Source organism: Penicillium canescens, assembly GCF_028828765.1.
Source record: "Penicillium canescens strain IBT 15451 chromosome Unknown utg000010l_segment0_segment0, whole genome shotgun sequence".
NCBI lineage: Eukaryota > Fungi > Ascomycota > Eurotiomycetes > Eurotiales > Aspergillaceae > Penicillium > Penicillium canescens.
This window is the reverse complement of record NW_026703972.1, coordinates 1,796,314-1,809,681: the sequence shown is the minus strand read 5'-3', so window position 1 is coordinate 1,809,681 and position 13,368 is coordinate 1,796,314. Positions and strand designations below refer to the sequence as shown.

Genomic DNA, 13,368 nt, shown 5'->3' with positions numbered 1-13,368 from the left:
ATGCAGATACAGTCGCGCCGACTTACGCAACAACGATCAGATGCCCACCCGGAATCCTTGCTTTCCTTCATCAAAGCTCTCGAGACGCGAATTGAGAATCTTGAGGCACGCTCAAATGCCACCTCTCTGTCGACGCAGCAACTTCAAACGCCTTCGAAGTCAAGCGCAGCATACGCGCCCAAAGAAAAGGAGGGCCTCGTCGCCTTCACTACAACAAAGGTATTTCCGGTGACAAACATCGCCTCCGACCTCAGTGAGTCCAGCGATGAAGTCACTAGCAGTCTCCAACGAGATAACTTCGGCACACGACTATGGTATTGATACCCCCAGCAACTTGTTTGAGGCATGGTCTTATTTTTACTTTTCGCTCAGGTCTAGTCCTCTCTGGCGTTCTCATCCATCACGCGATTTTTGTGACATTCTGGAGGGGGAAGGAGCCGGTTCTATGGCACAATCGCCTTCAGCGGCCCAAGATGATTTGACCGGCCAGTATTGTCAGGGTGGCAAGACTTTTGGGTCTTCTGAGCGAGTCTACCTCAGCCTCTACTTCCAAATGATTCAGCCTCAGTGGCCCCTCCTTAACCAAAGCCAATGTCAGGCTTGGTTTGCAAGATTGGAAACTCATGGCAGGTGTGAATTCGGTTACCAGACTCCTATTATCTTCATGATATGTGCTGTAGGAGCTTTGTTCTGCAGTTCCTTCGCACGCAACTGCCCACATCTAGCAGGGTCGATATTCCTCTCCCAGCAATCGATTGCCGATCAAGCCGACCGAAGCTCTCCGAGATCGATCGCACGGTTACTAATTCAACTACTGCGCGTTATTTACCTGCTACACCAGCCCGATTCAGAAACAATCAACGACGGCTTTACCACGACCGCTAAGGATTGTCGAGAATTGTTGAAGGACGTGGGATGGCGGTTGTTAAACATATCTGATGAGAACACGGTGTCCTTGCAATCCGAAGCTGGCGAAGATTTCAACAAGGATACTCTAGATGCGATCATAACCACCGCTTTCACGATTAACGAGGTAGTATGCTCTGTGTGGAGTATACCTGGATCAGGCGAAGATGGAAGACTAGATCAGACAGTATGTATCCATTTTTCGCCCCCTTTCTGGTTAGCTGAAATATATGGAGGCTCGCCATACATGGCAAACTGACTTGTCCTTCCCACCTAAAGCTTTGGGACCAATGTGCACGTCTTATGGCACGGCGTCCATTGAACCCGACTGCATCAGAACACCTACTTGAAGTCCGCTGTCTTCAATCGGAGATTCGACGATTCAATCGCAATACAGCGCATTTGGCACACGGTGATGCACGACGTGCCACGTGGCGGAACAATCTCAAGGATAGATTGGATAATTGGAGGGGGAAGATTTCTTCAGTATCCGATGACACAGATGCGTCACTCAACCACCATACTCAAACGATGAAAAAGATGTATGATTATTGTCTCTGCAATCTTTTTCAGGAGGAGCTTCTCACTCTCGATGGCTTTCGCCTTGATTGTGTCTTGCGAGCCGCGAGCGAAGCTTGTTTTTCATTCAGAAAAATCCAAGAGAATGAGGCAATGATCTATTTTACGTGCTCAGCTGTAAGTTTTCGCTAATAGCTGACTCATTGGACCTTCAGTGATTGACTAACCTTTTCCTTTTCCTCAATGTTCGTTAGCTCCTAACCCAGTTTCGCATGGGGATGATATTACTCTGCTGCTTTTGGATAACGGACTACTATGACCGCACTCCAGTGTACCTGTCTCCAGAGACGCTCGAGGCTATAGAATCTTGCTTTGATACATTATCTCGATTTACGGCTCGGTGGCCCAGCGCTGCCCTCTGGCGGGATACATTCGAGATCATAGCCAGTGCAACGCCTCTTATCCGTTTGCCGGGCCAGAAAACCCCTGTTTTCCCTGCCCAGCTTGCTCCCAGGTTAACGCAGCTTCGTGAACAGCTGAAGAAACGACATACGGCTGATGTGGTTATTGTTATTATAGATAGGATCCTATCAACTTGTGTAAACTAAACAGATATACATACAGTCTTGGTTCCAAGTCATTAGCAACGGTCCAGTATCTGAGCCTTCACAGAAGAGCCCTCAAACCCCTACTCTTTCAGAAACTCCTTGGGCTGATGTTGCCTAACAAGTAACTGGACACATTCATCATAACTTCCAGGATTATCCATGGAGCTCATGCGGTGACCTTGAGCTCCTTACACCCCAATGCCCACCCCATCAATGTAGCGAAGGTTTTTTCCCCGTCGTGTCTCAAGTCAAAAGAAGCGCGTGTGGATGCTAATTCGTCCTCATCCATATTTCCTGAGAATGCGCCTCCGTCCGTATCGAGTACGTTTCTCGAAATAGCAGATGTAAACTCAGGGTGAGCCTGGAGGCTTACAATATTTCTTGAAGGGTAATAGAACATTGAGTTATCTTCTGCCAGAGCAACCGCGTCCGGAGCAGGCTGAGCAACTCTGCGCATTCGGAAATGTGGTAATTTCTAAGGCGAATCGACGTTAGCAGGAACGTGTGAACAATAATCATATCGAAGCAGCCAACCTTACCAGAGTCTCTGCTTTGAAAAGCCTCTTCCCAGTGGCGGTGAGGCGTTCGAGTTTAGTTCCAATCTAAATCGGCACTATTACTATCATATGGCCACCATGCCAAATATTTAATATCTATGCCTGGAACATACCACATGCTTGTTGGTCACAAACGCCACTTCACCACCTAAGGCACGGGCAATTGCTTGGTGACCCCAGCAAGAGCCAATAACCTTCGTGGCCGGTGCTTTAAGGTGCATGGCCCGAATATAATCCAACTCTCTCTCAACCCAAGGATCGACTTTCTCCAGTGCCAGATTGTAGACTCCTCCTGTGAGGAAGATAATATCGTAAGTATTTGGACATGGTAGAGCCAGATCTGTGACCGCGTTGAAAAATTCGATATTCGCCTCAGGAGCCGATACTTTAATCAACGAAGTAAAAGACTCGAGCATCTTGACAGCCCATATCGCCTTGGATTCGCCAAAGTTCTTAATGATGGCCACATTCGGCCCACGGGTGTGCACAGTCATCATCGAATTAATTGTCTGTCAAAAGGTAGAAGAACATGTACAATTCCCAGAGCAATGTTGCTGTGTAGGGTTTTATGGCTCTCGGGAATGGCAGTGCGCTTCAAGGTCCCAGCTCTATTATCGTCTGCTTTGTCGGGTGACTCCATTGGAAACGGCGTGTCGGACTTTCGGACTTCAAGGCCGCCAAGTGGATGTGGGCTAAAAAGCCCACCCGCATCGTCAGAGTTGCATGCCCAATCGCAAGCCGTACCTACGGGAGTTCGCCTGGGAATGCTGACCCGATTACGGGTCTTCAACAAAAGCCCTTATCAACTCGATGGAGCTAGCGAACTTAACAACTGCTGGCCCAAATGACCATTACTCTTTGGCGTGACGTCCTCTTGCATTTCTACAGCTCCAGTCCACACGTAGCTGACTGCTCTGCCCAATGAACTCGCATAGCGGGCTGATTTCCGCAAGACAGCGACAACTCTAGTCTGGGTCCCTGGATTAGCGTAAGTATATATATCTGTGAACTGGTCGAATGGACAAAAGCCCAAATTGCACAGAGACCAGATAATAACTTTCCTACAAGTTCTATACTTGTCGAACTTAAGCAAACAATCAAGATGGCCATGACAACCGAAGCACTCGTTGTGGCGGAGCTCGGCGCGAACCCTACACTGGAGACAATTCAAATCGACGAACTGCGCCCTGACGAGGCTCTTGTGGAGATCCATACCGTGGGCTTATGTCATACGGATATTTCCTGCATCGAGGGAACGATACCGGTCGAGTTTCCCGCAGTTCTCGGGCATGAAGGTCAGTATTTCATATTCCTCTCAACCTTCGCGGTTGGATATGGATCGTCTGACCAGGGTCCAACGGTTCAGGAGGAGGAGTCTTACTCAAGGCGGGCGCTCATCTTACACACCTTACCGCGGGAAGTAAAGTGCTTCTCAGCTTCAACTCCTGTGGTATTTGCCGGGAGTGCGTGTCTTCCTTCCCTTCCTACTGTCAAAACTATTCAAGCCTGAACTTTGGCGGACGGCGCGAGGACGGCAGCCAGCCATTATCTTTACCGTTGGGGACGAAATTGTTCAGCAACTTTTTCGGTCAAAGCGCGTTCTCTAAGCTTGCAATAGTCAATGGTCGGACGATTGTTCAAGTACCACAGTCAACAGATCTAGCGCTCTTTGCACCACTTGGGTGTGGCATCCAGACGGGCGCGGGGACTATCTTGAATACTTTGGACGTGCGCCCCGGCCAGAGTCTGGTAGTCTTCGGAGTCGGGGCTGTGGGATTGGCCTGTGTCATGGCTGGGAAGCTCCGAGGTGCGGACCCCTTAATTGCAGTCGATATTGATCCGACGCGATTGGATCTTGCGATAAAGCTTGGAGCCACGCATGGGATTCTAGCTTCAGACATCACTCTCGGCATAGTGGAGGAAATAAAACGGCTATGCCCCGGAAACGGCGTCCAACGTGCTGTGGATTGTTCTGGAGTCCCGTCGGTGATCGAGCAGATGATCAAATCCCTGGGTTCGAGAGGGAAAGCCGCCACAGTCGGGGCTCCCGCGCCAGGGAAATCTGTAAACATTGATGTCTTCACCCATATCATCAAGGGTACACACTACATTGGAAGCTGTGAAGGGGACTGTGTTCCTTCAGAGGTGAGAGTCCTACTCGTTGAGAGAAATGGCACATGGAAATGGCGTATTAATGATGGCTCTAGATTATCCCTTATCTGATAGAGAAACATTCGCAGGGGCTTTTCCCGCTTGAAGAATTGGTGACAGTCTATGACGGAAAGGATTTCACAAAAGCGTTCGAGGATGCACGTAAAGGAATGGTGGTCAAAGCTGTGTTGCGCTGGAAGTAGGAGCCGGGGCCCCTCAGTCAGAATTTTAACTATAAGCTCTGGTATTCCACTGATATCATTGATAATTACAAAGACAATTGCTTGAAATACCCTGATGTAGCTTTATCATTATCCTGGCAAGCTAGGAGGGGTGAGCGACGGACACTCAAGTTTGTAAATTGTTCCATCTCAGCGTTCAAATTAGTATTTGGAACAGGGTACAAGACCCGCTTATTTTTTCTGCCAGTAGGACTCCAGAACGTCAAATACTCGCTGGAAAGTTCAAGTTCTTTGCCTTGTGCCACAGAGTCAGCAATAGAGAAGTCAGTAATAGACGAAGCCGTAGAGAATTAAAGTGAAGATAGGACGCTGTAGCCTCAATAATTGGCGCATTTCTACATGCAGGTGCAGCAGATGGATAGCCAGGCCGCATAGAAAAGCGGTACTAGGATTGAAGTAACATCGCCAACTAGGAATGAACGGTCCCTGTATGAGAATGAAGCTCGTTTTGTTAAAGAGCCGGACTGGTAAGCCATGATTAACGCGCCGTGTGGGAGTGTGAAGAGGTGCGTTGTAATATGGACTTGCGGATGCGCGGCCAATGAGAGCGCATGTAAATCAAGAGAACCTGGTATATTTAATGGCATTATTGATGAAGTACTCCCGCTTCATTCATACCGTCCTAATTCAGTCTGCTTCCTTGATACTCTGAGTTCTGAAATGGTTCAGGCATAACTCATGGAAACCAGATCTAGGAGAGTACATACGCTGCCACTCTTGCAAGTAACCCCTTTCTCGCGGGCGACTCCTGGTCAACATGGTGGTAGAAACGCCGTCCGTCGTCCAGGTCAATATCTGAAGCCTTCGGCCACCAGCGCCCACGGTACACAATTCTGCCAAGAAGGAATATGGCAACTGACACAATGACAGATAAGTAATTCGTGAAGAAATTCTTCGCCGAACTAGGTGCCCCAAGGGGCCAAACCGCGAGGTAGAACTCGATGATCACAATAAGCACACACCAGAAGAGACCCCAGCATGCTGACCATGGGAACACCCGGGATTTCCATGGGAGTTCACAAGCGCTGCGCCCTTGTGCCTTCCAAGCATAACGCATCCGAAGGTGTGATAAAAAGATCATGCTCCATCCAAAAAGAGTCACTAAGGACGTGAGGTGAGAAAACCAAGTAAACACGGTCGCCCCGCTGTTATCGACGTTGAGAAAAGCCAGGGCTCCTCCAAATAAGAGGGATGGAATGAGTCCTGCCCAAGGGCGCCCAGATTTATCAGCTTTCGAGAAGATAGCTGGTGCCATACCCAGCTCTGACAGTCCCAGCAGGGTACGGGCTCCAGCATAAGCCTGGATACTCCCCGTAGACAGGACGGAGATCAAAATTATTGCGTTCGTAAAATGAGCCAACACATCGAGTTTCGCATCGCGATAGGCAATAACAAAGGGGGATGCGTTGACACCAACACCCCCGTAAAGGTTGGGATTGAATGGCGAGACTGTCAGAGTCACCATTACCGATCCAAGAAGGTAAAAAAGAGAAAGCCTAATCCAGACTGATACCACTGCGCGTGGAATAGCTTTGCGTGGATTGGCTGCCTCGCCAGCGACCAAGGCCGAAGCTTCTGATCCAGCCTACCCAGATTGTGGAATTAGATCAATTATTTGTTAACTGGGCAGTTAGACATACCATTGCGAAAATGCAAGTTGGGATCGTATTCAAAAAACCCTTGAACCCATTTAAAAAGCCACCAGTCTCTCCCCAGTACCTGAAGCCAATTGGTGATCCAGCTGGCGCTCCGCCAGCAGTTATGACTAAAGACGAGTTATTAGTTATCAGACCTGGCAAAGGAGGAAACGTGTCTCTACCAAGGAAAGAAATGATAACGACAATCATCCAGCCAAATTTAATTATGGACAACACTACTTCAACCTCTCCGAAAATTCTAACTGGCCCTGCATAAATTCATCAGCTGGACGCCCAACTGTCCACGAATTAATATACACGTACCAATATTTATAAGAATTATCACGGCCCAAACGATCATGAGTCTTACAGCGACAGTTGGCTCACTGGTCCAAAACGAAATAACAGTTGAGGTTGCCTACACAAATTAAATGGTGCAAACTCCCAACTCAGTTTCAGATACATACCGAGATCTCATTCGCCATTGTGATAAAGTGACCGAAAACATAACTCCATCCCAGTGCTAGAGCTGCGGCGCGACCCACGAACTTACCCGTCCATTGGGTAAAGGCCGATGGAAGCGGATATAGGACTGCCATCTCTCCAATCGAATGCATCACCGACCACACGATAGATGAAGCAAGAAGATACGCGATGAAAATGGCGGCGGGGCCACCATGTTTTAATGCTGTTCCGCTTCCCAGCCAAAGACCAGTGCCAATTGAGGACCCAAGAGCAATCATTGTGATGTGGCGGGTGCTCAATTATCGCTGGAGTTGAGATGACGCTCCATGATCTTCACTAACGACGGTGCCTTTGCTGGCTTCAACATTGTGATCGCCAACAATGGTGGCGGATCCTTTTTCAATCTCTGTAGTAGTCATGTTCTTTGTGGCCGTATTTTTCTTGCTGGATGTACGGAAATACCTACTTCTTTCTGCATTCCGGGGAGATGTCTGTTTAAAAATGACAGGACCGCTTGCCTTCTATATCTCTTCTCTACCTGATGAGCACGCCACACTTGATATAACGGTTTCCTATTCGATGACATTTAGCAGGAAATTCTTCGGGGTGTAGCGGACTTTGGAGTCCGACTCCCCACTTTCCCTCTGACCTGGAGCCAATACCCCGATCCGACCTGACGGCGTCGATCGAACCATCGGTGGAAGCCGATATCCGGCGTTCCGTGATAGAGAATACTCCATGATAGCTGGTCGCCTGGTAGTAGGTACCCCAGTTTCAATAATGCTTATCGGAAGTGGAGGTGGGGGTGTGGTGGGCTTGAAGCAAGTGCAGATCGAACTTGTGGAGCAGTCTCAAAGTTTGGGTTGAGCCTTCATGTCGCACTTTCGGACCCAAAAAGTCCGGTAGTGATGTGGAGTCGGGTAAGGGTAAGCCTGGGTCTCCATGACGAATTGAGAAAAGACCTACCGCTTCTCCCTGGTTGCTCCGCGCTGTTAAAGGGATATTGTGAAGTGGAGTCCTAGGACTGTGACAAAATTCTCTCTTGATATTCAGATATCTCTCTGCTGAAGTTGATGACCATTGGAGATCATGGAGTAAGAAATTTGGGGTTTGATTTGATTTTGATTTTAGACTATTTAACGTCGCTTGGCGGGACACGCTGGCACGTAACCCGCTACCGGACGTGCTACCTAAGCAAAATGCCTGAAAGTAAGATGCTGAAAGAGTAGAAGGGCCCTAGAAGGGCCCCGAGTACTACCCTGACTCGGGTTCCTATGGGCAGATAAGCAGGCCTAGTTTTTCCCAACAATGAAATTTTTCCTAGCAATGCCACAGATCCCAGGTCCCTGATCCCGCGGTGTTGCAGTTCCCTAAAAGAGCCACTTCTTTAGGTTATACCAGGCCTTGCTAGTGTAGAGGGGAAACGACCCAAAACCCGTAGGAAATGGGGGAAAAGACCTCCACAAATGTTGGTGTAGACATGAGAGGGAGTGGATCCTCCCTAAAGAGGAGGCGAGGCTCACGGGGAGCCCAAAGAGGCGCTCTGCTCCTGGCCATCGCTAAGGCGATGTTACCGGGCTGAAGAACGAGGAGGTGGCAGAGTCGGTCTTTGCAGCCCTAAGAAATTGGGGGCGAGAAAAGGGAGAAATCGATTGCACCGGCTAGTGACGTGACTGTCGCCTTGTCTTGGCAAGCACTTGACGTCTGTATTTTAGCCGACCAAGGCCAGAGGGTTCCAGCCATGCACCGAGTTTGTCGGGCGCTCTGAGTCCATGATGGTGACATTCGGAGCTGGTTCTAATGACTTTTCGGAAATACAAGATGAGATGCTCGCCGATACAGATGAAAGTTTGTGATACCGCCTTCACTTGAAGCTATTAGAATGGCCAAGGTAAGCTCGAATCTTGATCAGGGTTAAGATCAAAGAAGGCAATTTATGTTGTAGCAGGTTTGAAGTTCTGATAGTTTGCAAAAGGAGACCCAGCACGGTGGTCCCATTGTTATAAATACAACAGCCTCTGCTATCCGCACACTCCGCTTGCTTGCGGATTTCAAAGGCTCAGACCTCGTTAACAGAAAGTTGCCTATCACGGTGTTACAATATTGAATCCAGCGACCGGAAGCCTTATAAACGAGACGATCAGTCGCAGTTTCTCAATACCGTCCTCTTCCATCCTTTCGACCTCCTGAGGCAAACGGCCTGTACTAAGAGTCGTCAACAATTGGCCCTTGGTGAGGGAGCAAGCCGCGGTGCCATCTCTTCGGTTTGCTGGGCTGTTCTTTCGGCGGATTAGGGCGCCATTGCTTAAGAATATCCGGTAATTCTCGTTGCTGTCAGTGATGTCCAAATCTACTGCTATAGTTTCATGCTGTGCGCGCAGACCATCTATCCGCACTGCAAGCGATGAAAGGATCTGGTCGACATTCGCAGCAACTAGAACACCGCCGCTGATTTGCGCCGGAGCCGCCTTGGGAGAACCCTTGCGTAGCTCAAGAGCAGCAACCAGGTAGCTATCCCTCCACGGAGCACACATAGAGCACCAAGCTAGCTGCTCATATACACAGGCCAACCGTTCCTTCGCTTCGGTATGTGCTGGCTGGGAGAAGACAGCGTGGTTGAGCAAGGCTACGGCGAACCTGAGGTCGCCTCGATCAACAAACTCTGATGCCTTGCGAACTGTTTCATCTATGCCTCCCATACAAGCGACGTATCGCTCTGCTAGTTGAACTGGCGGATATTCCCACAAGTGAGCGGGATTTCCATCGTACCACCCCATGTAACGCTGATAGATACTCTTCACATTCTGGTTGAGGGAGCCATAGAAACTCTGAGCATGCCAGGCCGTTTGTAGGCCTTCGGGAAGGGTCAACTCCTCGGCAATTTCAGTGCCCGTAAGGCCCTGGCTCATCATGAGAACCGTTTGATTGTGGAGGTAGGCGTATAGATCACGCTGCTCGGACAGAAAGCGAACAACACTTTCTTTGCCCCAAGTTGGCCAGTTATGACCACCAAAACAGACTTCCACATCTTCAGTGAAGAGCACGATGGCTTCGTCCAGATATTCACTCCATGCCTGCGCATCTCGAACCTGTGACCCGCGCAGGGCAGTGATATTGTGTAGACTTTGACTGGCGTTTTCAGAGATGCACAGCGCGCGTCGGTCTGGAATAAGGAAGTTCATCTCGGCAGGCGCTTCAGTGCCAGGCGTCATTTGGAAGAGGAATCGGACACCATCAATCACTTCCTCCTGGCCGGTTTTTATGATATCCTTATTCGGTGGGATCAACTCCCTTGACCCTTTGGAAGTACCAAGACAAGTACCACACGCCACATGTCCCTTCGGGCCTATCTCCAGGCGGCCACCAAATTGGAAACCGGATCTTCGACCCATCGGTGGACCGGCGATCACATTTTCGCTGACCGCATGGAACATAAAATCCTTTGGTGCATATATCGGAACCATTGGTTTCTCCTCGGGAAGTACCCCACGCGCCCCTCCGTAATGATCCCCGTGTGGATGAGTGTATATAATCGCCGTAACTTCGCGATTACCTCGATGACGACGGTACAGTTGCATGCCCTCAGCGGCTGTCTCTATGGACATGAGAGCATCGATTACAATGATCCCCTGATCACCCTCGACGATCGTCATATTTGACGCGTCCAGTCCTCGAATCTGATAGATTCCTTCGCTGACCAGGAAAAGTCCATGAGGGAGACACAGTTGAGCCTGACGCCATAGCATCGGTGCCACCGTACTCGGGCATTCGTCTGATCGCAGGAAATCGTACTCGCGAAGGTCCCACACTGGCCGGCCATCCGCTGTTCTAATGACGGTTTGTTCAGTTGAAGCGATGTGCCCGCGTGCTGCGTTCTGAACGACTTCTTCGGGGGGGTTGAACGTCAATTGCATGATTGATTGAAAAATAGAGAGAAAGAATCGAGAGAAAACGCAGGGTTTTGCGCTCGAAAGATACGCGATACCAATCAGGATTGCGCTCTTTTAAGTTCAAAAGCCAAGACAAGCGAAGCGAAGGTATTCAGGCGCCAGAAATCCGCTAGACCAAATTAAGATTAGCTGTCGGACATGGCGGACTCGAAGTGCGTTGCGAAAGTCCTTATCAGAGGTGGGACAGACCAGATAGATACGAAGATAAGTAGCCACTACAGATTCTCGGAAGAGGTTCCGAACCCTCTCCTGACGGCAAAGTCACTCACAGGGATAGCCTTCCAGCATTGGTGACGTCGCCCAGCCCCCGCGCCCTGCACTCCCCGTTTCCCCAACGACCTTAAAGAGTCAAAGAGAGTCGCCACTCCCCTTTTCCCAGACCCATAATCGGCCCAAACCTCAGTCAACGTCCTCCCTCCCGGTGTCCATCAACCACTGCCCAACGAGATCAGCTTACTTTGATTCTGTCGCATCGTCGCCATGTCTTCTCAGATCAATACTACGGTCAGTCTTTTAACCAACTAGGCTATGTAAAGACGTATCTGATGGGTAACAAGCATTATCCGGGGAACATAATCAATAACCAGTTCGTCCCTACCGCTAAGACCCGCCATTCCATCAACCCTTCTACTGGCGGGGCATTATATGATGTACCTTATGTCACCGAGGAAGATGTCGACAAGGCTGTTGAGCACGCACGCAATGCCTTCAAGTCCTGGTCCAGAGTTCCTTTTCAGGAGCGTGCAAGGCTCCTTGTAGCGTATGCGGACGCCATTGAGGCAGAGCGTGTGCCACTAGAGAAGCTTCTGGTTTTGGAACAAGGCAAGCCTCTTGGACTGGCCCAAAAGGAGTTTGATATGAGTCTTCATTGGTTGCGAACATTTGCCACTATGGAGGTCAAAGATGAAGTCCTTGACGATAATGAGGAGAGGACTATCACCCAGACCTTCCCGCCACTGGGCGTGTGCTGCGGTATCGTTCCCTGGAACTGGCCTGTGTTGCTTGCACTCGGTAAGGTTGGACCAGCACTCATCACCGGCAACACCATGATTGTGAAACCATCCCCATTTACTCCTTACTGCGATCTGAAGCTCGGCGAAATCGGCATGCGCATCTTTCCACCCGGAGTCCTTCAAGTACTAAGCGGAGGAGATGACTTGGGACCAATGCTCACACAGCATCCTGGCATCGATAAAATCACATTCACAGGTTCAACTGCAACTGGAAAGCTGGTCATGCAGAGCTGCGCCAAGACACTGAAACGCCTTACACTTGAGCTGGGTGGCAACGACCCGGCCATCATCTGTGAAGACGTTGATATTGATGCCGTCGTTCCCAAGATCACTACTCTTGCATTCCTGAACTCGGGTCAGATTTGCATGCTCATCAAGCGGGTATACATCCACGAGAGGATTTATGATGCCTTCCGTGATGCTATGGTCGCATTTGCACAGTCAATCAAGACGGGAGATGGGTTTGAGCCCGATGTGCTCGTTGGCCCGATCCAAAACAGCATGCAGTAAGTGTGGAGACTAGGTCCCTGACAGGATTTCACAGTAGTTGAACTGTTATTGACAAAAGTCTTTAGATATGAGAAAGTGAAGGACATGTACTCTGAGATTGGAAAACGCAGTTGGAAACAGGCTCTGGAGGGCAAGGTGTTCGAGAATTCAAATGGTTATTTCATCACCCCTGCTATTATTGACAACCCTCCCGAAGATTCCCGCATTGTTCTAGAGGAGCCTTTTGGGCCCATTGTGCCCCTTCTCAAGTGGTCCGAGGAGGACGACGTTATTGCACGTGCCAACAAAGTGAAAGACGGATTAGGTGCCTCCGTCTGGAGCAAGGATCTCGATCGGGCGGAGCGAATGGGCAGGCAATTGGCAGCTGGTAGTGTTTGGTTGAACTCGCACTTTGATGTTGCTCCTAATGTTCCATTCGGCGGACACAAATGCAGTGGTCTCGGCAGTGAATGGGGTATGACCGGCTTGAAGTTGTACTGTAATTCCACCTCACTTTGGAGGTGGAAAAAGATCATGTAGTCATCCCTAAAGCATATAGTGACTCGTTTGCATGGTCTTGAGTTCAGTGGGCTTCTCAGGAATTTCTTTTGCTTTTTCGAAGGAAATATTGCACCATACAAGATAGCCTCGTGTTTCACCAAATCCCAAGAGTTTGACGCATTTATGAGTTCCTCCCTTTTCCGCTTGGAGCAACCATCAATCTACGACTAGTCCTGTACCGCCCGATCGGCGACATTCTTTACCAACCGTTAATCCACGAACACATCTTTAGTGCCAGCCACGTTGCGCCAAAGCTTCGCGCGAGTTGGT

General features: G+C 49.5%; 6 protein-coding genes across 6 annotated transcripts; 3 read left to right on the top strand and 3 right to left on the bottom strand.

Moving 5' to 3' along the window:
• Nucleotides 1-321, top strand: N7446_012379 (uncharacterized protein; the record flags this gene model as incomplete). The annotated part of the gene is made up of 1 exon (XM_058521121.1): nucleotides 1-321. One exon carries the CDS (start codon nucleotides 1-3, stop codon nucleotides 319-321), a length of 321 nt encoding a protein of 106 aa, XP_058366487.1.
• A 1,878-nt stretch (nucleotides 322-2,199) lies between these two features.
• Nucleotides 2,200-3,084, bottom strand: N7446_012378 (uncharacterized protein; the record flags this gene model as incomplete). Its single annotated transcript, XM_058521120.1, has 3 exons — nucleotides 2,200-2,508; nucleotides 2,573-2,635; nucleotides 2,704-3,084. 3 exons carry the CDS (start codon nucleotides 3,082-3,084, stop codon nucleotides 2,200-2,202), a joined length of 753 nt encoding a protein of 250 aa, XP_058366486.1.
• Nucleotides 3,085-3,692: 608 nt separating this feature from the next.
• Nucleotides 3,693-4,944, top strand: N7446_012377 (NAD(P)-dependent alcohol dehydrogenase; the record flags this gene model as incomplete). Its single annotated transcript, XM_058521119.1, has 3 exons — nucleotides 3,693-3,885; nucleotides 3,942-4,735; nucleotides 4,798-4,944. The coding sequence occupies 3 exons, from the start codon at nucleotides 3,693-3,695 to the stop codon at nucleotides 4,942-4,944; spliced, it is 1,134 nt and encodes a 377-aa protein (XP_058366485.1).
• A 730-nt stretch (nucleotides 4,945-5,674) lies between these two features.
• N7446_012376 (putative amino acid transporter) lies at nucleotides 5,675-7,363 on the bottom strand (the record flags this gene model as incomplete). The annotated part of the gene is made up of 4 exons (XM_058521118.1): nucleotides 5,675-6,568; nucleotides 6,624-6,889; nucleotides 7,008-7,038; nucleotides 7,088-7,363. 4 exons carry the CDS (start codon nucleotides 7,361-7,363, stop codon nucleotides 5,675-5,677), a joined length of 1,467 nt encoding a protein of 488 aa, XP_058366484.1.
• Nucleotides 7,364-9,172: 1,809 nt separating this feature from the next.
• N7446_012375 (alkyl/aryl-sulfatase) lies at nucleotides 9,173-10,999 on the bottom strand (the record flags this gene model as incomplete). Its single annotated transcript, XM_058521117.1, has 1 exon — nucleotides 9,173-10,999. The coding sequence occupies one exon, from the start codon at nucleotides 10,997-10,999 to the stop codon at nucleotides 9,173-9,175; it is 1,827 nt and encodes a 608-aa protein (XP_058366483.1).
• A 516-nt stretch (nucleotides 11,000-11,515) lies between these two features.
• On the top strand, nucleotides 11,516-13,077 carry N7446_012374 (aldehyde dehydrogenase family protein; the record flags this gene model as incomplete). The annotated part of the gene is made up of 3 exons (XM_058521116.1): nucleotides 11,516-11,539; nucleotides 11,593-12,554; nucleotides 12,624-13,077. 3 exons carry the CDS (start codon nucleotides 11,516-11,518, stop codon nucleotides 13,075-13,077), a joined length of 1,440 nt encoding a protein of 479 aa, XP_058366482.1.
• Between the last annotated feature and the right edge of the window lie 291 nt (nucleotides 13,078-13,368).